At 40.0% G+C, this 24,252-nt stretch overlaps 1 protein-coding gene across 1 annotated transcript in view; it reads right to left on the bottom strand.

The window, feature by feature from the left end:
* Window positions 1-24,252, bottom strand: part of GABBR2 (gamma-aminobutyric acid type B receptor subunit 2) — a 1,152,522-nt gene that overhangs the window by 388,159 nt on the left and 740,111 nt on the right. Inside the window, exons 9-10 of the mRNA XM_075314883.1 lie at window positions 11,106-11,186; window positions 10,607-10,757 (exon numbers count right to left, since the gene is read on the bottom strand). Of these exons, the coding sequence (XP_075170998.1) occupies window positions 10,607-10,757; window positions 11,106-11,186 (232 nt within the window). The remainder of the gene's footprint in view (window positions 1-10,606; window positions 10,758-11,105; window positions 11,187-24,252) is intronic.

The following is a 24,252-nucleotide window of genomic DNA, read 5'->3' as shown; positions in this document are numbered from 1 at the left end:
TGCAGGTTAAAAATTCTCACTACACCAATACATGACATGAACTCATTAGTTTGACAAATGGGGTCATTTGTGGGTGTTTCTGCTTTTTTGGCACCTCAAATGCTCCGCAAATGCAACATTTTAGTGGATAAAATGTATTTTTTGTTTTCAAATGTATTTGTTATAAAATTTTGTGAATCATCTTAGGTTAGGTTAAAAATGCTCATGACATTACTAAATGAAAATTAACATCCTTTTTCATTTTCACATCCACATTTTTAACATTTTTGTGAAGCACCTATAGGTTCAAATGCTCAGAAAGACCCTAGGTGAATTCCTTTATGGTTCTAGTTTCCAAAATGGGGGTCACTTGTTGTGGGGGGGGTGCCAATTTGTCATGTCAGGGACTCTACAAATGTTACATGGCATTCACAATTTATTCCAGATACATTTATGCTCCAAAAAAATCAAATCGTTCCAGAGCCCTGCTATGTGGTCATACCACAATTTTGACCACATATGAGGTATCATTGCATTTGGGAGAAATTGAGTAACAAACTATATGGTCTATTTTCTCCTTTTATCCATGGTAGAAATTACAAATTTGGAGCTAAAACAACATTTTAACGTGGAAAATATGTAATTTTTTTTGGTTTTAGATCCACATCTTAAAAGGTTTGAGGAAGCACCTATAGATTAAAAATTAGGGATGATCGAATACCTCAAATATTCGGCTTCGCGAATATTTGCCGCATAGGTCGCCGCTATTCAACTATTCACGAATATTCAATGCGCAATGTAAGTCTATGGGAAACCCAAATAACAACTATTCAGAACTATTTGGGCTTCCCGTAGACTTACATTGCGCATCGAATATTCGCATAGCGGTAACCTATTCGTCAGATATTCGCGAAGCCGAATATTTGAGGTATTCGATTATCCCTATGAAAAACACTCAACACCTATAGATTAATTCCTTGATGGATCTAGTTTGCAAAATGGGGTCGCATGTTGGGGGTTTCCACTGTTTTGGTATGTCAGGGTTTTAAAAATGTGACATGGTAATCACAATCTATTCCAGTCAAATGTATGCGCCAAAAATAAATTGTTTCCAAAGCCCTACTATTTGCCCAAACCATTTATGACCAGATATGAGGTATGATTCCGTTCAGAAGAAATTGAATAACAAATTATGGGGTCCACTTTTCTTATTATCCATTGGACATTATCTACCTCAGGGGCTCTGGTGATGAAACATGGTATCTGCAATCTACTCCTGCCAAATTTACACATCAAATGTCGCTTGTTCCTTTCTGAGCTCTGCTATGTGTCCAAACAGAACTTTTTGACTTCATGTGAAGAAAAAAATAGGCAACAAACTGTGAGGTCCATTTGTTGTGTTACCTCTTACAAAATTGAAAAATTTGAGGCTAAAGCAATATTATATATATGATGACCTAGTGTTATCACATTTTGTATAGTACTTGTGAGTTCAAAATGCTCACTCTATCCCTAGTTAAATTCATTGAGGTTTATACTTTCCAAAATGGGGTCAGCTGTGGTGATTTTCTGCTGCTTATGTTCTTTAGGGCCCTGTAAATGCAACATGGTGCCTGCAATCTATTTCAGCCAAATTTGTGTTTCAAATTCAAATGTTGCTCCTTCCCTTCCGAGCTCTCCCGTTGTCCAAACAGAGATTTATGACCGCATATGGGTCATCAACATGCTCAGAATTATCTGGGTAACATATTGTGTGGTCCATTTTATTGTGCTATAAGTTATAAAATTGAAAATTTGGAACTAAAGCAATTTTAGAAGCAAAATTATATTTTTTTTGTCATTTAAGTTTGTGATAATTCTTGTGTAGCAACTGAAAGGGTTAACATATTTTGTGCCAGAAATTTTGAAGTATTTGAGGTATTTGATTTTTAAAACAGTATCACTTTAGGTGAGTTTCTAATATATAGTCCCTTCAAAGTCTATTTATATCTGAGTAGATTCTTAAAAAGACAGGTTTTGTACATTTCTTTAAAAAATGGAAAAATTGCTGCTAAATATTTAATACTTCTAACATCTTAACAAAATAAAATGACATTTAAAAATTATGTGGATGTAAATAAGCATATGGTAAACATTAATTAGTAATTAGTTTGTATAGCATGACTGATTTAAAAATCTAAAAATTGAAAGTTGAAAATTTCACATTTTTCAAAATTTTCACCAAAATTACAATATTTTCACAAATAGATGCAAAACATATTGACTTAAATTTACCACTAACATAAAGTACAATCTGTCACGGGAAAAAAAAACAATCTTAATCATTGGGACACGTTGAAGCGTTCCAGAGTTATCGCCACATAAAGTGGCACTGGTAAAATTTAAAAAATTGGGCTTGGTAATTAAGGTCAAATTTGAGTTCATCACAAAGAGGTAAACTTGCCTGACTAGAGTAGGTTCTCATGATAGTTTACTGCATACACTTTAATACAGCACCTTTTAACCCCTTAATGACCGCGGGCAGTAATCTTACGTCCTAGTGGTTATAGTGTTACTGCCCGTGGTCTGCTGCAAGCAGCTTTCAGCAATCGGTGCACATCTCTGCTGATTTTTACAGCTGACATGTGTCCCTGATAGAAGTGACAGTGCCATTATAATCACAACGGCGGTAAACATTTACTCACTGGCCCATACCGGAAGTAACGTGATGTGATCACGTGACGTCTGGTGGTTGTCATGGTAGCACAAAAGTCATGTGATGACTCCTGTAGCTCACATGACTCATTTCCTGCCTCACACAGCCGAGAGCTGGGTGAGACAGGGAATGAGCATATCTGGTGTTTATAGCTGTGTAGGTGTGATCAACAGATATGGCAGAGCAATCAGACCGCTGATCTATATAGTCCCCTAGGGGACTAGTAAAATATAAAAAAAAAAATTAAAAAAAGTTTTAAAAAAATTAATAAAATGAAAAAACTTAAAAGTTCAAATCACCCCCTTTCGCCCCAAGAAAAATTAAAGGGTTAAAAAAATAAATAATATACACATATTTGGTATCGCCGCGTTCAGAAATGCCCAGTCTATCAAAATAAAAAATCAATTAATCTGATCGGTAAATGGCGTAGCGGCAAAAAAATTCCAAACGCCAAAATACATTTTTTGGTTGCCACAAATTTTGTGCTAAATAACATTAATATTAATAACAGGCGATAAAAACATAGCTTCTGCACATAAATTGTACCATTAAAATCATCAGCCTGAGATGCAAAAAATAAGCTATCACTTAGCCATAGATCCCGAAAAATGAGAATGCTATGGGTCACGGAATATGGCATAAAATGTATGCCACTTTTTTCAGACAAACGTCAGATTTTTTTTTAACCCCTTAGATAAAAGTAAACCTATTCATGTTTGGTGTCTATGAACTCTCACCGACCTGAGGCATCACACCAACACATCAGTTTTATTATGTAGTGAACACAGTGAATAAAATATCTCAAAAACAATAGTGCTACAGCACTTTTTTTTTTGCAATTTTTCCACATTTGGAATTTTTTTGCCGTTTTCCTGTACACTATACGGTAAAAATTATGGTTTAATGTAAAAGTACGTCTCGTTACGCAAAAAAAAGGCCCTCACATGACCATATTGATTGAAAACTAAAAAAAGTTATATCTCTTGGAAGAATGGCAAAAAAAAACAGAAAGCGCAAAATCAGCTGGTCGTGAAGGGGTTAAACTCTTTAGTGACACTGGCAGAATTTTATCATCTAATTCTATAGATTTGCTAATTTCATCTTGAGACTTAAAGCCCTGTATCAAGTAAAAAAGGTCTAATGTTTATAAACATATATTAGAAAAATCATTAGCACTTAATATTGAGTGCAAATTGATGTTTGTATTTGTAGATAAACTTTAAGCCACAGAAATTTACATAATTTAATTTTGAATTACACATTTAAAGGATAATTGGAATATTTAAAGTGATTGTCCACAACTTTGATCACATCTGATATGAGCTGTGGAATTAATAGAACTATATAAGTGAGTAAAATAAATAATTAAATATTTTTTTTTGTTTAAAAAAAACTGCAGATTGTGGCCCAGTTTTCCTTTCTAGCAGGACAGAGCATATTATCGCTGCATCTAATCACTGCTCACAATGGAGATCATTGTGTGACTACTGTGGCATATGAATTTCTGCAGCAGTTATAAGCTCATAGTACCAGAACAGAATGTACATTGAAGAGATCTGTATGTCCAATTCAGGTCATATAGACATCTGATCAAAGAGCCAATCACTTGTAGCAGACCTGATGCATTGTTTTTTGACGAAGACAGTGATTCATATTCAATCTTTTTTAGGACCATTATATAATCTAAATGACACAAACCCTCTTTCTGCCACCCCCGATTTCGGATCCAAGACTATATCAAAGCATCTGGTCTTCCATCTTTGCAAACAGCAGACATAGAGAGATTGGAGGGACCAATTTGGAGCAAGAGTTGATATCTGCTATTTCCTCCTCCCAGTCTAGCAAAGCTCCAAACCCGGATGTGTTCCCACTATTATAATACAAAAAATTTCAAGACTGCCTGACCCCACATCTATTGTCCTCATTTAACGCTATGTCTTGTGTAACCCCACCTCCTGCAAATGTCCTACTGGCACACGTTTCGGTGATTCACATGCTGGGGGAGGACCCAGCACAATATTCCAGTTGCTGCCCTATTTCCCTTCTAAATGTCGATACTAAGCTTTCACAAAAACTCTTTCCTCTTGTTTGGCACCCCTACTCCAGGGTATCATTCACCTGGACCAGGCACGTTTTATTATGGGGAAGGAGGCACAGGACAACACCACCAAGACGATAAATTTAATCCATAGAGCCAAGCTTGCCCACACACCATTAATGCTCCTTTTAACCAATGCCAAAAAGGCCTTTGATAGAGTAAACTGGTCCTTTTTGGAAGAAACCCTAGCACAAATTGGATTGGGGGACAAAATGCTAGACTGGGTGTTGTCGCTGTACTCGTCCTCATCGGCCAAAGTGTGGGTGAATGATATCCTGTCAGATTCCTTTAACATATCGAACGGGACTTGTCAGGGCTACCCCCTGTCCCCCCTGATCTTTGTATTAACCATTGAAACCTTTCTTTGTCATATCCAGGTGACATAAAGGGGGCAAACAGTCTTTAAAGGGGGTAAATATGGCCTATGCAGATAACCTGCTTTTCTTATTATCACTAATCCTAGAATTTCTCTCCTTAATCTGATGGCGGAATTTCAGAGTTACTTACTGCTCTCTAATTTTAAGATGAATTTTTCCAAATTGGAGGCGCTGGATGTTGGTCTTCCTCCCCCGTTTGTGAGTGACTTTAAGGGAACCTTTAGTTTCAAATGGGCAACACAGACACTAAACAAACTGGGAATAAAGATTACTGCATCCCTTCCATTACTATACCAATGCAATTTTCCAGGATTTCTCAAAGTTATACGGGTGGACTGTGATAGGTGGTCTAAATCTCCCTTTTCCTGGATGGGTAGGTGCCAAATCTTTAAAATGAATATTCTTTCCAGATTATTATATTTAATGCAGGCCCTTCCCATTGCAGTCCCATCAGCTTTCTTCAAGACAGTGGATGCAATTCAGATGGCCTTTGTTTGGGGCAACAAAGGAGCCAGGATCAGGCGCTCTGTCCTGTGTAGACCTAAATCGGAGGGAGACATTGGTCTCCTAAATATTAAGCTTTACCACATTGTGTGCCACGTGTCACGAATCATTGACTGGTGTAGAAACAAACATAATAAGGCTTAGGTCCAGACAGAACAGAGCTTTTCAGATTCCTCATTGTGCACCCTCTTTTGGGCCACCTTGGTCACCCCTAATGCTCTGAAAATGCACCCTACGATTGGGCCCACACTGAAAATTTGTCTGGTTTGTGTGTGGGTGGCGATTCCCCCACTTTCTAACCTTACTCAGATTATTAGCCACCTGGGTTTTAGCCTGAGCTCTTCTGACCCCGCTTTTAGGGCATGGAGCAGGGCGGGTTTTGACAGAGTAGCTGACTGGGATGGAGACACAGACTGGCCTTCAATCACCAATTTGAATGCTGCTTCAGATCCAATCCCACTGGAGAACTGGAAGAGCTCTCAGCTGAAACATTTTCTAAACATTCTCCCCCCTAGAATGCAGTTCTTGTCAAATAGGACACTTTTTGAATCTACGTGTTTAGCATTGGGACCTATACGGCATACACTTTCTATGTCCTACGCCTTGCTGATCTCACTCCTGGACCAACTACCCCCACCTTTCATCCTGCAATGGGAAAGTGACTTAGGTATAAACTTCTCTTCAGAACAACAAACTAAGATATTTAGTCTGGCTCCTAAGATGTCAATTAGCTCGAAACTGCAAGAGGCGAAATACAAAATCGTCACGCACCAGTACACTCTCATTTACACACTATGTTTCTGTCAGTGGACCTGATGTGTTGGCAGTGCAGTGGGGCAGAGAGCACTTTCCTATATATTTTCTTGGACTGTAGCGTGTTACAACCCTTCTGGACCAGGGTAAATCAAATTATCTGCAAAATAACGGGGTTTACGGGAGAAATGGGGCCGGCATTGTACATACTACAGCACACTCAGATGTCGTTGTCTACGTACATATGCTCTCTCTTAAGATTTTTGATTATGGTGGCTGTCCATCGGTGGCTCTCTGGATCTCTAGAGTCAATGACATTATGCATATGGAGGATTCAACTTCTTCGATCCATGACACCTACAAAAAGTTCTGGACCACATGGTATTACTGGCTGTACTTTCAGCAAACAGATGAGTTTAAGGACGCACTGATATAATCTGGGAAAGCATTAACTTGCTGATTTCTAGGGGATTCAACGCTCCTTCCAGCCCCCCTATGCACCCGCACCGGACACCCCCTCATTCCCCCTTTTTTCTCTTTCTTTCTCGTTCTTCCTCTTTTGCTCCTCCTATTTCTATTTCTCTTCTCCTAGCTTGGCTGCTCCTCTACCCTGCCTATCGTTGGGCAGGGTTTTCCATACTCTTGTGACAGTAACTGATAGCCCAGTTTATAAATAACTAGCTTTTCTGTGATGGTTTGTAAATTGTAAGTAATTCTTTCCTTGCAAGGTGATTGACTGTTGTATAAGCTATTGTTGTCAAGTTAAATAAAGAATTATAAAAAAAATAGATAAATAAAGTTTTGAGGCCAATACAAATTTAAGTTTGATGCTTCAGTACTTTAAGATAATTTAGTCAAATATTTCTTTTGTTACTGAAGTACAATTAAAGGCATTTCATAAGTCTTTATACTTTTATTGATAAGTTTATATAAGGACTCAATATTTAGAATTTTCAATCTTATTTTTTAAGATTTCTGCAATTTGCCCTGGTATGCTGGATATGAGCTTCAGGGCCAAATTGTGACTGATAATAATCCATTCTTGTGTAATTAGTGCTTGGAGTGGATCACAATTTCTGTGGTTTTGCTTCTCTACTCACTTTTTGAGGATTGAACACAGGTTTGAAGTGGAATTGAGATCTAGGGAGAGTCCTGGTCTGGCACCGAGCCATACAGCAGCACTTTTGCCTTATGACATGGTACTCCATCATGCTTAAAAAGTATTGTTCATCACCAAATTACTCCTGCACCATTGGGAGAAGATGTTCTAGGACGATATATAGATACTATTGTCAAAGTTATTTTTTCCTATGAAGCTCCCTTCAGACTAGAATGTCGGGAAAAATAATTTTATGGAGAAGAAAAGGTGAGTGCTACCATGAGTTCTATGTCATGGCAACAGTAATGCATTCTGAGACAATTCATCTGTTGGAGTTTTTCATCCAAAGTAGTGGGTTAGGGCTCTTTTCCACTTGCGATTTTCTTGTGTGAGTGCGATCCAAAAAAAAATCTGATTGTACTCACACCAGTGTTAATCAATGAGACAGTTTCCTCTGTCCTGTTTTTTTCTCTACACCAATCGGGCTCTCGGTGCAATCGCAGCATGCTGCGATTTGCACCGAGTCTCGGCTCACGTGTGTAAAATTGCACTGCACTCGCATGTTATGCGACTGCAGTGCGGTGCACGCAGAGACAGACAACAGAGGAGATAGGGAGAAAGAAGCAATTTGGTGATGAACAATTGTTTCTTCCAGCATGAGTAAGCACCATGTTCCCAAAAAAAGTAATAATAAGTTTCCTAGAGGACAAAACACTGACATTTCTAGCCAATGGCCAAACAAATGGCCAATCATATTGAAAACCTTTGGTCAATCCTCAAATGCAGGTGGACAAACACAAATACAGAAATTGAGATAAAAGTAAAGCACTAACAAAGTAAAATGGGTTGCATCAGGCAGGATTTGGCTCAGAAACGGATATCTGGCATGCCAGGGTGAATTGCTGTAAAATTGAAAAAATAAGGAACAAATGCAAATATTGAGTATCTGCATAAACTTGATGTATTTGTCAATAAGAGTATAAAATCTTATGAAATGCCTAGAAACATCTGACAAACACTAAGTTTGCAAGCAACATTTGTGTATTTTTTCTATAGTACAAATTTTATAACGTTAGTTTTAGTAGCCACAATGCTACAGAACTGTTTGTTGCATTTTTTGCAGTGTTTTTTTTCCACTTTCTTATTGCTTTCTATGTTTGAAATATTGTTGCAAAAAGATCAAATATCAAGTAGCAAACATCAGCTTCTGGGGAATATTTTTTTATTAATGTGATTCTATGTGATATGAACATATGTAACAGGGATGTTCGCAAAGCTCTCTCGGCTCCATAACAAAGATCAGGATTTGCATATATACTGTACACTTACTAATCATCCACAGTGAGCTTAGTGCAAATTTACAGTTTCAACATATACAGTTGTGGCAAAAAGTGTTGGCACCCTTGAAATTGTTCCATAAAATGAAGTATTTTGCCCCAAAAACTATTGCAACTACACATGTTTTGTTATACATGTTTACTTACTTTCTGTGTATTGAAACAAAACCAAAAAAAAAAAAAAACAGAGGAAAAAAAAAGGCAAATTGGATATAATTTCACAGAAAATCTCAAAACTGGAAATGACAAAATTGCTGCCACCTTTCCAAAATTGTTTCAAGCATGTGCTGCTCGCTCAATCTCACCTGCGGCAATTAACACATGTGGGCAATGAATTGAAAATCACACCTAAAGCTAGCTAAAAAGGGGAGAAGTTGACTCAGTCTTTACATTGTGGCTGTGTGTTCCACACAAAGCATGGAGAACAGAAAGAAGAGAAGAGAAGAGAACTGTCTGAGGACTTGAGAACCAGAATTGTTAAAAAAAAAAATACCAACAAACTCAAGGTTACAAATTCACAACCTGAAAGTTGAACAAAGCTGAAAAATGTGCTGAAAAGTTGCAACGAAGGATAGTCCAGATGGTAGCTAAGCAGCCCAATTAAGTTCCAAAGAAATTCAAGTGATCCTGAAGGCTCAGGGTGCACTAGTGTCAGTGCGAACTACTGTATCTGACGACATTTGAAATGAAATGTTATGGCAGGAGACCCAAGAGGACCCCACTGCTGGCACAGTGACACAAAAAGCTAGACTGCAGTTTGCCAAAAGTTACGTAAGCCAAAATCCTTCGGGAAAACATCTCATGGACAAATGAGACCAAGATAGAGTTTTTTGGTAAAGAACATCATTTTACTATTTACTGAAGATGGAATGAGGCCTACAAAGAAAAAAACACAGTACCTACAGTCTAATATGGTGAAGATTCAAAGATGTTTTAGGGTTGTGTTGCGGCCACTGGCACTGATGCCTTGACTGTGTGCAAGGCAACATGAAATCTGAAGATTACCAAATCTTTGCATTGGTCCCAATGTAGTGCCCAGTGTCAGAAAGCTATGTTAGTGTCTTAAGTCATGGGTCTTCAAGCAGGACAATGACCCCAAACATACTTCAAGAAGCACTGAGAAATGAATGAAAACAAAGTGCTGGAAACTTCTGAAGTAGCCAACAATGAGTCCGGATCTTAATCCATTTGAATGCCTATGGAGATATCTTAAAATTGCTGTTTGGAGAAGGCATCATTCAAATATGAGATACTTGGGGCAGTTTGCACAATACGTGTGGTCCAAAATTCAAGTTGAGAGGTGTTGATGTTTAAAAGAAGTGATTGATTGCAGTTATTTATTTCATAGGGTGTGCAACCAAATATTTAAGTTGAGGGTGCCAACAAATTTGACTGGCCCATTTTTGGATTTTTGTTTGAAATTAAGTCAATATTTCCTTTTTTCTGGTTTTTTTTGTGTTGTTCCAATACACACAAAGGAAATAAACATGTATAATCAAATGTGTAATTGCTATCATTTTCTGGGAATAGTACTTCATTTTCTGGAACAATTTCAAGGGTGCCAACACTTTTATCCATGACTGTATACTATATGTACCCAGCTATCATAAGCGGCTGCTACAGTCCAATTGTCAGGCTCCACTACAGGGACAGAGTGGTCATACACTGAAAACATGAGAATTTCACCACTCATCTAAGTGTAAAAGCGCTACTGTACATAAAAGAAGTTAAAATAGAGTATAATGAACTGAGAATGGTACTTACCTATGGTTCCTGTTTTTGATATTAAAAAATAAAAATGTGCTAGCCATAATCATACCAATAATTGTTATGGCGGAGAGAATACTGTACAGCGGCAGGTAGATCTGACGTCTTTCCATTCGGATAAACGTTTGGTCTTTCGGGGGTTCCACTCCTAAAATCAGTAAAAAATAATAATTTGAGCTATTAGTGTTATTAGTGTTTGTTGATCCTGCAGATGTGTGAATTGAAGCTCTTGATTCTTAGTGAAAAAATCTTTAAAGGACCACAAATTATAATGCATTATTTATAACACTGGCATCAGGAACTTGCAACCTCTTTGCCTTACCGACTATAATTATATTCCTGTGCGTGTACAATATTGTGATATAATTCATGGGATTTATAGCTCTGCATCACGTAAATAAATGATTGTACATATGAAATGTTTGTATATTTATAATAATGTACATATTATATATTTGGTATGTAATATTCACTCTATTATGCTTTTTCATTGTACCTTGAAATCGGATAGTGTCATTGATCAGTTCGAGGCTGTCAGCTACTGCATTGTATTCTCCGACCTTCACTTCTTTACCATCTGCAGAGATAAAAGGGAGAAAGTAATAGGTTACGCAAGTTGATCCACTCTAAGGGGTGCTTCACACACAGCGAGCTCACTGCCGAGATCGCTGCTGAGTCACGCTTTTTGTGACGCAGCAGTGACCTCATTAGCGATCTCGCTGTGTGTGACAATGAGCAGCGATCTGGCCCCTGCTGCGAGATCGCTGCTCGTTACACAGAGCCCTGGTTCGTTTTCTTCAAAGGCGCTCTCCCACTGTGACACACAGATCGCTGTGTGTGACAGCGAGAGAGCGACAAATGAAGCGAGCAGGGAGCAGGAGCCGGCGTCTGACAGCTGAGGTAAGCTTGTAACCAAGATAAACATTGGGTAACCAAGGTGGTTACCCGATATTTACCTTAGTTACCAGCCTCTGCAGCTCTCACGCTGCCTGTGCTGCCGGCTCCGGCTCTCTGCACATGTAGCTGCTGTACACATCGGGTTAATTAACCCGATGTGTACAGCAGCTAGGAGAGCAAGGAGCCAGCGCTAAGCAGTGTGCGCGGCTCCCTGCTCTCTGCACATGTAGCTGCATTACACATCGGGTTAATTAACCCGATGTGTACTGTAGCTAGGAGAGCAAGGAGCCAGCGCTCAGTGTGCGTGGCTCCCTGCTCCCTGCACACACAGCTAAGCGGTGTGCGCTGGCAACTAATGTAAACATCGGGTAACCATACCCGATGTTTACCTTAGTTACCAGTCTCCGCAGCTTCCAGACGGCGGCTCCGTGCAAGCGCAGCGTCGCTTGCACGTCGCTGCTGGCTGGGGGCTGTTCACTAGTCGCTGGTGAGATCTGCCTGTTTGACAGCTCACCAGCGACCATGTAGCGATGCAGCAGCGATCCTGACCAGGTCAGATCGCTGGTCGGATCGCTGCTGCATCGCTAAAGTGTGAAGGTACCCTTACTTTGCTCTATGAGGTTGCTAAGGATTAACATATAATTTGCAATTTTAAAATAGAAACACGATCAGTAGGTGCTAAGATAGTAAAGACAGCTATAAAAAAAACTCAGCTCCGTTACTTTACTTTCTTTTTGTGTCCCAAAAAAAAATCACGTTACAAAATACTATATAATACATTGGGAAAATAATATTTCTGCAGAATATTTAAGGGTGTTGAAGTTGTATTTACATCATTAATTATCTATTTTGAAATTGTAAATCTAATTTATTTGTTTTTGGAATTTTGTTTTTATGGCATTCTCCATACAGAAAAAATTACCTACCACCATGATTTTTCATGCCAGTACAATTAGGGTACACTCACATGAGTGTATAAATCGGACAAGTGCAATGCAAGAAAATCTCGCATTGCACTCGGACTCGGTTATTCAATAAGGGAAGCAGATGGTCAGCTTTTTTCTCATCTAGATTCTGGATGAGAGAAAAGTTGCAGCATGCTGCGATTGTCACTGAGAGCCATTTCACTTGCACTCATACAAGTCCATGGGTGCAAGTGAAACACTGGACTGCACTCGGATGATTTCCAAGTGCAGTGCAATAATCGCATTAGCTGACAATGGAGGAGATGGGAGAATATTCCCTCTCTCTTTTCCACAGTTGCTGCCCTCTCCTCCGCAGAGCCCACCAACCCCTCTGCAGCTGTGATCCGACTGCATCGGATGCCATACCATCATCTGATTCCAGCCTTATAGTGATAAGAAAGTGGTATCATTTTTATACATATATTTTAGTAGTTAAAAATTATTCAGAACTTTTTTTACTATTATTAAAAAAGGTTTGTGATACCCATAGCTTTTCTTTTTTTTCATGGATCGCGTTGTTCTAACATTTTTTTTAAATACATTTATATGTTGATAAGACTTTTGCAGCTATGGCATTACCAAAAACTTTTTTTTTTTTTAAATTTAGCATTTATTGAGATGATTCAAATTTTTATCCTGTTTTTAAAGAGATTTAAACCTATAATTGCTTGATTGCTCATTCTATATACACAATATAGACTTCATTACAAATAGCGAATGTAACATTCTTATGTATCATAAGAATGTATCCAAGAAGCCCAAAGATGGCAATAACAAGAACCTTTTCTATTTAATTTTGCTCCTTATTGAGATCATTCAAACTTTTTTTTTATTTTTTATTTTTTAAGGGATTTGAACCTACAGATGAGTGAACCTGACCTTTATAGTTTGCTGTTGGTACAGAACACAGACATTACAACAAAATCTGCACTCAAGTTTGGATTTCGGTTGCTTTATGTATACAAACCACTTGAGCAAGCATTGCTGTGCTCAGGTACTCTCGATGCACAGCCCAGTGTGAGTTGCTTGCAGTGGTTTAATGGCTCACAATGGGGGTAAAATCACCATTATCACATGTAGGATGCACAAAAAAATGTAAAATCCCGCCCTCCCTTCCGTGGAAGTGTTTTGTTTATGGCTTGTTCTATGTGGGCAGAGAGCTAAACTGCCCAATCTGTGAGTTCCAATGAGGTGTGTGTCAAGTTCGGGTCCATAACTGAACTTTATCTAAAGTCCAGCTGAACTGCCGAACCTGAATTTCCATGAGTTTGCTTATCTCTAATACACAATATAGACTTCATTACATATAGTGAATTTAACATTCTCCTATGTATCATAGGATATCATAGAAGCTCAAACATGATAGTAAGAAGAGGCTTCGGTGCATGAAGAGCACACTAAATTAAGTGAACCTGTCCACAGATTCATGCTATGAAGTTCATAGATAGCATGAACCAGACAGTGGCTGCATGACTGGGACCTTATGTTTTGTTTTCTGAAATGCTGCTGTGTTTCAGCATAAACAAACTTTGAAAAGCTGTCCAGGGACTGTATCTCAGGGTACTAGTCTAAAGGCCGCTTTACACGCTACGACATCGCTAAAGCGATGTCGTTGGGTCACGGAATTCGTGACGCACATCCGGCTGCATTAGCGATGTCATTGCGTGTGACACCTATGAGCGATTTTGAATCGTCGCAAAAACATTCAAAATCGCTAATCGGTGACATGCTCCCCTATTCCTAATTATCGTTGCTGCTGCAGATATGATGTTGTTCGTCGTTCCTGCGGCAGCACACATCACTATGTGTGACACCGCAGGAACGAGGAACCTCACCTTACCTGCGGCCGCCGGCAATGAGGAAGGAAGGAGGTGGACGGGATGTTATGTCCCGCTCATCTCCGCCCCTCCGCTTCTATTGGGTGGCCACTTATTGACGTCGCTGTGACGCCAAACGAACTGCCCCCTTAGAAAGGAGGCAGTTCGCCGGTCACAGCGACGTCGCTAGGCAGATAAGTAGTGTGACGGGTCCGCGCGATTTGGTACGCACAACCGATGGGGGTAGGTACGCATGCTAGCGATCTCGCTAGCAAGATCGCAGCGTGTAAAGCGGCCTTTAGGTGAGTCCCCCTACCTGCATCCCCATGCTCCGCCCCAGTTGACTGACAGGTCTCTCTTTATGTGTCTGGATAGGAAGAGACTTGTCAGTCAAAGGGATTATTGCCAAAAAAAGCTAGTCAGTGACCCATATTGAATTGGTCATCAAAAACACATAGGAGACAATTTATTAAAATGCATCTAAATTATTAAGAGGAGCACAACACTTAAACAATTAGACACATCCCTTATCTGACATGCACTGGCAGCAGAAATGACCCTCAGGGACTAGAGTAAGATACAACAATAAAGTGATCAAACGCTTCATAATTTTGATGGCCAGTAAAAACCACAGCCTGTCCCACCCATGCTCCAAATATGCTACACCCATATTGGTCAAGACTGACATGAAAATACCAAAACTCATAATTTTTTATTGCGACTTATTAAGGAGTTTTAAGCCAGAATTCTGGCGTAAACATAATAATGAATCAGCTCCATAGTCTTAAAATTTCTTTTCAAGATATTTTTACTCTGAAATGCTGTAGCATTTGTGAGAAAAACATATTGTATAGCCAGAATTTATTGACAGTTTCCATTAAAATGCTGCTGTCAGAGACTCTGATTGATGCTGTCAGAAGCAGGTAATGGCTGTGTTTCTATCAGCCTTAGCACTAGACTTGCATTGCCCAGGTACAGTGGATGTTGGAAAGGTGTCAATGGGGTCATCCCATCTTGACAAATTCTTTCCAACTAACTAATAAGTCATATACAGTATATGCCACAGAAGGTATCACCTAGCTCTATCATTCACACTGTTAATTAATAGTTGACTTATCATTCAAATGTATGGTCAGTTTCGTAGAAGGCAATCTGGAAAACACAATATACAGTTATAAATAATCAGTTGTTGGAGGTATTATTTATGGTATACGGGTACATCTGTTATCCAATCCATACTTCTGTGACCCAACTGTGTAAAACCATGGGAAATGGCTTAAACCACATGCGCATTTGGATGTACTTGTGTGGCGCTCTGGACAAGCCAGGCCGTCACAGGTACTGCAACAACACACCCCACACCCCGGTTAGGCACACCAGTCACACACAAATCCTTGTTGCCTCCCTCCAGGGGCTGATGTCCACACCAGGTGGGGTGGAGCCAGGTGGTTGGCCCCACCCACTGAGGAGTTCACAGTCCTGGAGGCGGGAGAGAAAGGCAGAACAGTTAGAGAGGTGAAAGAGTGAGGAGTAAAGTGGTAGCAGAGGAGCAGTTTGACCGTGTCCAGGTACGTGGCCCGGGCACATACAGCAAGGTTGGCAGACGGTGGTGGCTGTCTGCAAAAGAGGCCGATCGACGCGGAACCATAGGACCGGGGACGGGCGGTGGCCCGCCAGTACCGAACCGGGGAGCGAAGAGAAGCCAGCACCATTCGGCAGGGCCTACGGACCCCGACCAGGCTTGGAGTCGCCGTTAAACTGGTCAAATCCGTTAGCGACGGGAACCTCCGGGGTTTCCCAGCAGCAAAGACCCGATTGAAGGCAACCGTCCAAACCGTGAAGGGAAATACAGTCATCGCCAAGGCTACAATTCCCAGGGCCAGAGCCTGCGGGCAAAAGGAGCTCCTCCGGCGCCTATCAAATCTGGGGAGCGGGTTACCGGTGGGAAGCCATCGGGGCCGAAAACACACTACAGGTGCAGGGAAAGGCAGTCACTGCCAACCTACCGGGAGTGACCACCGCAGCCGTCTGTTGAATCCCTCCATCCAGCCGTTTGTTTTACCAGAGACTCCGTGTACATTACTGGCTGAGTGAGTACTACAGTGCCATCTGGCACCGCGCTGCCCCCGCGACCCTGCACCTTACCAAACCCCGGCATCCACATTCCAGTCACCTCACCGGGCCCCGGGACCACCCGAAAACCCCCTACCCACGGAGGTGAGAGAAACATCTCGGCTGCTCCCTGTCATCGCTCCCGGGATCCCCGTCCAGAGCAGCGGTGGTGTCCCAACCTAACCACAAACCGTGGGTGGCGTCACGAACCGACATCCCCCACCTCAAAAACTATACCCTTTTACTCATGGGTGAGGAGTGCCGCTCGAGTCCCCGGATCCGGCTCATCGCTCGAGCCACCGAGCAGCGAGCAGCAAGCAGCAGGCTGCAGCAGTGCCGGACCCGAGCGCCAGCAAGAGCGCAGCAGCGACGGCTCCCTCCCCGCCCGCGACACTTGTATGCACAGATGCACATGGGAAGGCAGTGCAGTGTTGATATCTTGACATTTTATTAGCTTATCAAAAATTCATAGACAGACAATGTTTTTTTTGACTAGTGATGAGCAAGCACAAAGGTGCTCGGGCGCTCAGTACGTGAATCGAGCATGTCGGACGCTCAGAAATTTTCTACTCAAGTACTTGGCACAATATGAGTCAAAGGGTAACTAGAGCATATTTGAGTCCCGTTCTGTTACCTGCCCTGACACAGCCCTTTGTCAATACAGTCCCCATCATCCATGTGCACAGCAGGCAGCAGACATTGCCAGACAAACTCAATTCTGTCTTCTGGCCACCACAGTCATCCGTGTGCAGCTGGTATCACCCGCCAACTTCTGTTCCGTGTGCACCATTAAAATGTTCTTCCCCAATCAAAGTAACTGTGCGGTTAGTTAAACTCAAGTTTCCATCCCGGAATAGAGAAAGATTTATTTTCAGGAATGGTGACTCGAGTAGAACTAACCGCGCTGTTACTTTGGCTGGGAGGAACATTTGGGCGGCGCACATGGAACAGAAGTTGGTGGGTGATGCCAGCTGCAAGACAATGATGGGGACTGTGGTGGCCAGGGGATGTGTCAGGGGAGGTAAGAGAATGGGAACTCAAAGCATTTTGCTCAAGCACCTGCAGTACTTGATCTAGCACCAAGCGTGCCCGTTTACCCTGATGCTCGATCAAGTATCAAGCAGTGCTGAGCACAATCATTCATAACTATTACTAAAACACTGTAAACCTTAATAAATCATTATGATAATAAGTGATAGATGTCTACAGCCCATAATTATGATATGAAGTGATACATTCACTGTAAACTGTAAAATGATAATATTTACAATAAGTTATCTGTATATATTTCGTCAGCTTAAAAATATTAACGAACACCTTTAATATATTTTATGGACAAGGCAAAAAAGTGTCCTATTTTAATGAACTTTCCAGGAATTTCTGAATGATTGGAACCCAGATTTGGTGCTATAAGTATATATAAGTGTTCCAGTGAGCAACATGTGTGAGTAACATTCTTCATAACAGTTAGTATTAGAGAAAGCAGCAATCTCAGTTGTTAACCCTGCATTGTAGGTGTCATGCGATTAGTAACACCTGCAGTACCTATCGGTCAAAAATAGAAAAGGGTTTCCTTTGTTCTTTCTCCGTTAGGTCTGGTATTATAAATGTGGTCTAGCAAAGACCTCTAAGTTTGTTCGTTGAAGGTGCCTGTTTGGACCACCTAACCTATGTAAATCCAACATGGGTGTATATATTTTTTTTTCTGCACAGGAAATAATTCCCTGGTATAATGTACATAATTATGCAACTACATGAAATAGAAAAATATGAAAACTAGATGTCCTATTATGAGACAAAGAAACTATTCATTAACAAAAGGAAAACAAAGTAAAAAAAAAACCACTATTAATGTTATAAAACAATATTAGGCTATGTTCACACACTGCGTTTTTTACCTGCGTTTTTGGTCCGTTTTTGCTGCAGAAATTTCTTGAGAAATTCTTGTAACCTTTCTGCAGACATTCCCCAGCAAAACCTATGTCAAAAAAAATTAGCTGTGCGCACACTGCGTTTTTTTCTTAAGAAAATTCTTTCAGTAGATTTTCTTAAGAAATAGAATGAGAATGTCACTTCTTTTCTGCAGCTAACTGCGTTATTTGCCATATATAATTGGCACAATAACGCAGTGAGCAACCAGCGGTAAAAACGCACCAAAAACGCACCGAAAATGCACCAAAAACGCACCGAAAACGCGGCAAAAACGCAGGTGCGTTTTTGGTGCGTTTTTTAACACAGGTGCACTCTTAAGAAATTTCTTAAGAAATTTCTTAAGAAAAATCATTTTTCTAGTGTGAACATAGCCTAAAGGTAAACATATCTGAGATGCCACTAATTGTAATAACTAGTACAATATAAAAATGCATATAATAATGCTTGATGAATGGCATCATGTATAAGAGAATACAAAATGTGAAAAAAAATTCTATATACTTTAGTTTTCTTAAAACTAATTTTCAAAGTTTTGAAAAAAATGTGAATATCTGTGTTTGCATGCTTTTATGTTTCTCCTCATTACTCAGGCCAGAACCAGGACAGAGAAATGTGAAAAACACCATCTCGCTCTTAACTGTACATGCTTCTACCTGAAATGTCACAAGTGTATCTTTGTTAATATTTTACCTATGCAGATTCAATGTACATTTTTGAAAAACTTTTCCAAGAAATCAATATCATATAAAATGTTCAAATGTGCCTCTTATGCTCCGAGCCACAGCCTTACCAAAATTCAAGTTGAGATCCCAAAGAGATCATACTTCAAAACGTAACTATATGAACAATGTCAATTTGTAAATCTTAATTCAGCCTGTGATCTAAAAGTGTAGGGTTTATGTTTTCCAAATAACCAATTCATGATTTTTACATATATTTACATTATTATTATGTTACATGTAGGAGCAGGAGAGGGCAGGAGTACAGCTGGAGTGATGTGAAGCTTAAGCGAGGAGAAAGCTAGAGAACCAATGCTGTGAATCTACAGGGAGAGACAGAGTGAATGCAGAGCAGCCCTGTCAATCATGTGAAGTATCCGCCCACAGCACGCTCATTTATAGCTCGCCAACAGTCAGATTACTGCAATCACCTCAAAGAAAACAGCAGAGTGCGACAGTAATAAGCTTAGACTTTTCAGAGAACTATTCCTCTGTTGTTCAGGATGAAGCACAGCCAGTTAATTGTAACAATAAACAGGGAGAGACAGAGTGAATGCAGAGCAGCCCTGTCAATCATGTGAAGTATCCGCCCACAGCACGCTCATTTATAGCTCGCCAACAGTTAGACTACTGCAATCACCTCAAAGAAAACAGCAGAGTGCGACAGTAATAAGCTTAGACTTTTCAGAGAACTATTTTTTTGTTTTTTCAGGATGAAGCATAGCCACTTCATTTTAACAATGAAGAAGCAACTGCACATGCTATTGCCATCTATTATATCAAAAATAGAGAAATAAAATACAAAAGTGTAGTTATCATAGTTGAGTGCTTATTTCATGATTCAATAGCTGTTGATTTGTTCGCCCAAAAATTGGTTTTAGTGATAAAAACTGAGATCCTACCAAATTTGAGCAAGGTTTACTTCTTCTTGGACGGCTCTTCTGCAGTCTAAAAATAGGAAAAACTTTATAAATGCCATCACAAGAAAGGTTTTGTAGTGGAAGCTGAATGGCACTTTGTTGCCACACCTCATGGCACAGGTGTATGTGATGGTTTAGGTGGCACCGTGAAATGACATACTGCTTGAATCTCCAGAGGCTATATTCAGAACACATCTTAATGTGACACCTTGGGCAAGCCAGGGGTCACAGGTCATCACACCACCACACCCTACATCCCAGTTAGGAACACCAAAGCTACTAAAATCCTTGTTGCCTTCCTCCAGGGGCTGATGTTCACACCAGGGGGTGGGCCAGGCGGTTGGCTCTGCCCACCGAGGAGTTCACAGCCCTGGAGGCGGGAGAAACCAGGCAGTGAAGCTAGGGATGGAAAGGAGTAAACAGCTAAGTGAAAGTGAAGTAGTAGTGGAGCAAAGAAGAAAAGGAGTAAAAGTGAGCGTAGAAAGCCCTGAAGTTGGTCCGGCTAAGTGCAGGACAGTGTCAGCAAGGTCAGCAACAGCGGTGATTGTCTGGAGGGAGACTGCTCGGAGGTTGCTGGAAGGACCACGGACGGGTAGTGGCCCGGCGGCCTGGAGCAGTATACGAACTTCTTCAACTATTCAAGTATCTTCAACTTGAATGAGGAAAATACTCTTAACATTCAGTTCATGTACTGTACAAACCAGGACTATGAAGAAGAGGAGAGTATGTTAAACACCACTTCCAGGAAGCAGGAACCCATCAAAGGCACTCAGCAATACCACACGTTCACTCCATATAGTGAAACAGAAATAAAAACAATATTTTTTTTTTCATTCAGCAATGACAGTGAAGTTCATGAGGTGATTGAAGGTGGCACAAGATTGGCACTGGATGACAATTGCTGTGACCTGTGAAAATCATCAGCACTGATAGTTGTACTCTCCAAAGATTATGATATTGAAGAAGTGAGTTTTTTTGCATCCTTCTGGTCCATCACCATCCTTTTTGTATTCACGAAAATCACTCATTTAAAAATTGGGCTATTATACTGTGTGGAGAGCTATGTAGGAGTCTAGTACTGTGTTTGCAGGACTATGTGGGCGGCCATTAAACTGTTTGCAGAATTAGGTAGCGCTATTACACTTTATGCAGGCACTGCACTCAGTTTGTAGATTTGCAAAAAAGTGAAAAATAATTTATTTAAATCAAGTGATCAAGCAACATCCAACGACGTTTCGACCCGCCTGGGTCTTAGTCAAGTCGCTAGGTGAAAAAATACAAAATATATTATCAAAATACAGCAAGATTATATACAATAATACCTAATATATACAGTGAAGAAAATATATACAGGATATATACAAAATATATACAGATCAAGACAACGGGTCATAAAACACTGTCATGTTTAAATTCTTGTATAAGCTATAGTAGCTAAGTAGCATTATAAATGTAAATTTTACATGCAAATTATACATGAGAGAAATGCAAGCATAATTCTGGCAACCTCAGTATTAATAGAACAGACAAAATTCCTGTTGCAAAAGGGTGGTTATTACATACTGGTATGAAAATACATGGGACAAGTAGAAAGAAATGTATACAATTGTGTAGTACACCGGCTAAGTTACGGTACCTGTATAGTAGGTGACTGAAGGGTGAAGGATGATGTGCACGCAAATTTACTACGCATGCGCCGACATTACATATAGATCCTCCATACACTAGTACATCGATCTACTTTGCTTTACTGCGCATGAGCCTTTCACTTTGGGCCCTTGTTGCCACGTCCTCACCTATGACGCTTGATCACGTCTGGTACCAAGCCCCCATGATTCAGATCCCTGATTGGCTGCTTTTTAAATCCATCATAGTTATATACTCCCCCTCCTATACTATACCTTAGGACACGAGATTCAAATAGCAACAGCGCTGCTGCGCCTGCAAATCATATATACCCCCAAGGTAACTTCCATTCATCATCTCTATCTCTACATTTTCTGCATCCCTTGTACTATATCCGTTTTTTATTATGTTCTATTTTCACCAGGCACCTTTTCCATATACTTCAGTGCTTCAGTGCACATCATCCTTCACCCTTCAGTCACCTACTATACAGGTACCGTAACTTAGCCGGTGTACTACACAATTGTATACATTTCTTTCTACTTGTCCCATGTATTTTCATACCAGTATGTAATACCCCCTCTTTTCCAACAGGAATTTTGTTTGTTCTATTAATACTGAGGTTGCCAGAATTATGCTTGCATTTCTCTCATGTATAATTTGCATGTAAAATTTACATTTATAATGCTACTTAGCTACTATAGCTTATACAAGAATTTAAACATGACAGTGTTTTATGACCCGTTGTCTTGATCTGTATATATTTTGTATATATCCTGTATATATTTTCTTCACTATGTATATATTAGGTATTATTGTATATAATCTTGCTGTATTTTGATCATATATTTTGTATTTTTTCACCTAGCGACTTGACTAAGACCCAGGCGGGTCGAAACGTCGTTGGATGTTGCTTGATCACTTGATTTAAATAAATTATTGTTCACTTTTTTGCAAATCTACAAATTGAGTGCAGTGAATTCATTATCATATGACTTCAGGGCATCGCCCCTTTTTTCACGTGCACCATCATCCTCTTTAGACTGAGTGGTGAACCGCATTGTGCGTTCCGGCGGTGGGCGTTCAGCCCTACTCACATGACTACGCTAATTGTAAGTCACACGCCCCACCTCACCGCTTTACGCTAATTGTCTAGGGTATATAAAACCCAGATCCTCACTCAGTTGTTCATACGTCCCCTGATGAAGAGGTGAAACGCGCGTAGGGACTGTTTTGCTGCGGTACCGTCACTTACACTGGTTAGTATGGTTAACCCTTATTGCACTTCTTTGATCTACTGCTTCTGAGTGTGTTGGAAGGTTGCTAGTTCATGTTGGTTCATGTGGATGCAATTAATCTCACTGTGAGCGCCTTGTCACATGTACAGTTGGTCTTACTGGGTCTAACCTTAACTATATAACTGTTTAAACTGTAATTACATAATTTCTTGCACTAGACTATATACTTTACTAAACTATGTAACTACAGTACCATATTATAGTTGAATATGCTTAATATAGGTGGTTATCTATACCATATATACTAGTGCATCATATAAATTATTATTACTGATCTAATCTGGTGTACGGTACAACTTACCTAAAACTGAGGATCCTTGTTGTGAACTATTTTAATTTTATTTGTATCAATAAAAATGGTGATTTTTAATGAATTGGAGTCATACCACTCTTTCTTTGGGTTGATAAAATATTATTGTGGTAACCAGTAATTAATGTTTAGGTCTGAGCAGTGACCTATTCCTAATCTTTAGACTGAGTGCAGACCATTGTTATATCATTATTTGGGGCTATTATACAGTGTACAAGCTTGTGTGGAGTCCATCATACCGTATGGAGGGTTGTGTTGGAGCCATCATATTATACAGAAAGTTGTGTAGAGGCTATTATACTATGTGGAAGGTTGTGTACGGGCAATTAAACTGTGTGGAAGGCCAATATACCATATAGTGGCTCTTCATACTGTATGGAGGTTTGTGTTGGGATCACTGTTGGGGTACTCTACTGTGTTGGGGACACCATACATTGTGTGGGGGGGGAGTACTGTAGAGTCATCTTACTTTGCATGTGGAGAGTACTGTGAACACATTCACTGTGAGGGTATTATACTGTGCTTTGGGAGCACTTTTGTTGACATCATACTTTATCGATGCAATTAAAGGCATATCAATATGTCGGAACACTAAGGGGCTTCAATACGTGTCAAATAATATTGTAAGGGCTGCTAAGTTGTGAGATATGCTCTACTGTGACCTTGCCAAATATTATTTTATTTTTGTGGGGCCCAGTTAGAACTTTTTCTATGCGGCCCCATGATTTCTATGTATACCCCTGCTTAGAAAGAACAACAAGGCTTCCTGAAGCAAAGAATTCTTTTTTTTTTTTTTTTTTTTTAATAACCACCATAATATTTGTAAGCAAAAAACATAGATTTTCTATAGTTCCAAAGACAAAAAAGCTTGGTCCATTTGCACTGAAAAATGTATGTTATTCCTGATTCCTTTCACAATAACTTCACTGGCAAACAAACTGAATGGATGATGTAATGAAGTCTGAATATAAGAATCTACACCTTCATATGTCTAAACAAGATTAATGGCTTTGTTCTGTAGACAAGCTACATCCATGTGTCCTCGTA

Source organism: Anomaloglossus baeobatrachus, chromosome 6 (genome assembly GCF_048569485.1).
Source record: "Anomaloglossus baeobatrachus isolate aAnoBae1 chromosome 6, aAnoBae1.hap1, whole genome shotgun sequence".
Taxonomy (NCBI): Eukaryota; Metazoa; Chordata; class Amphibia; order Anura; family Aromobatidae; genus Anomaloglossus; species Anomaloglossus baeobatrachus.
The sequence above is the reverse complement of the archived record's forward strand: the minus strand, read 5'-3'. Positions and strand labels throughout refer to the sequence as shown.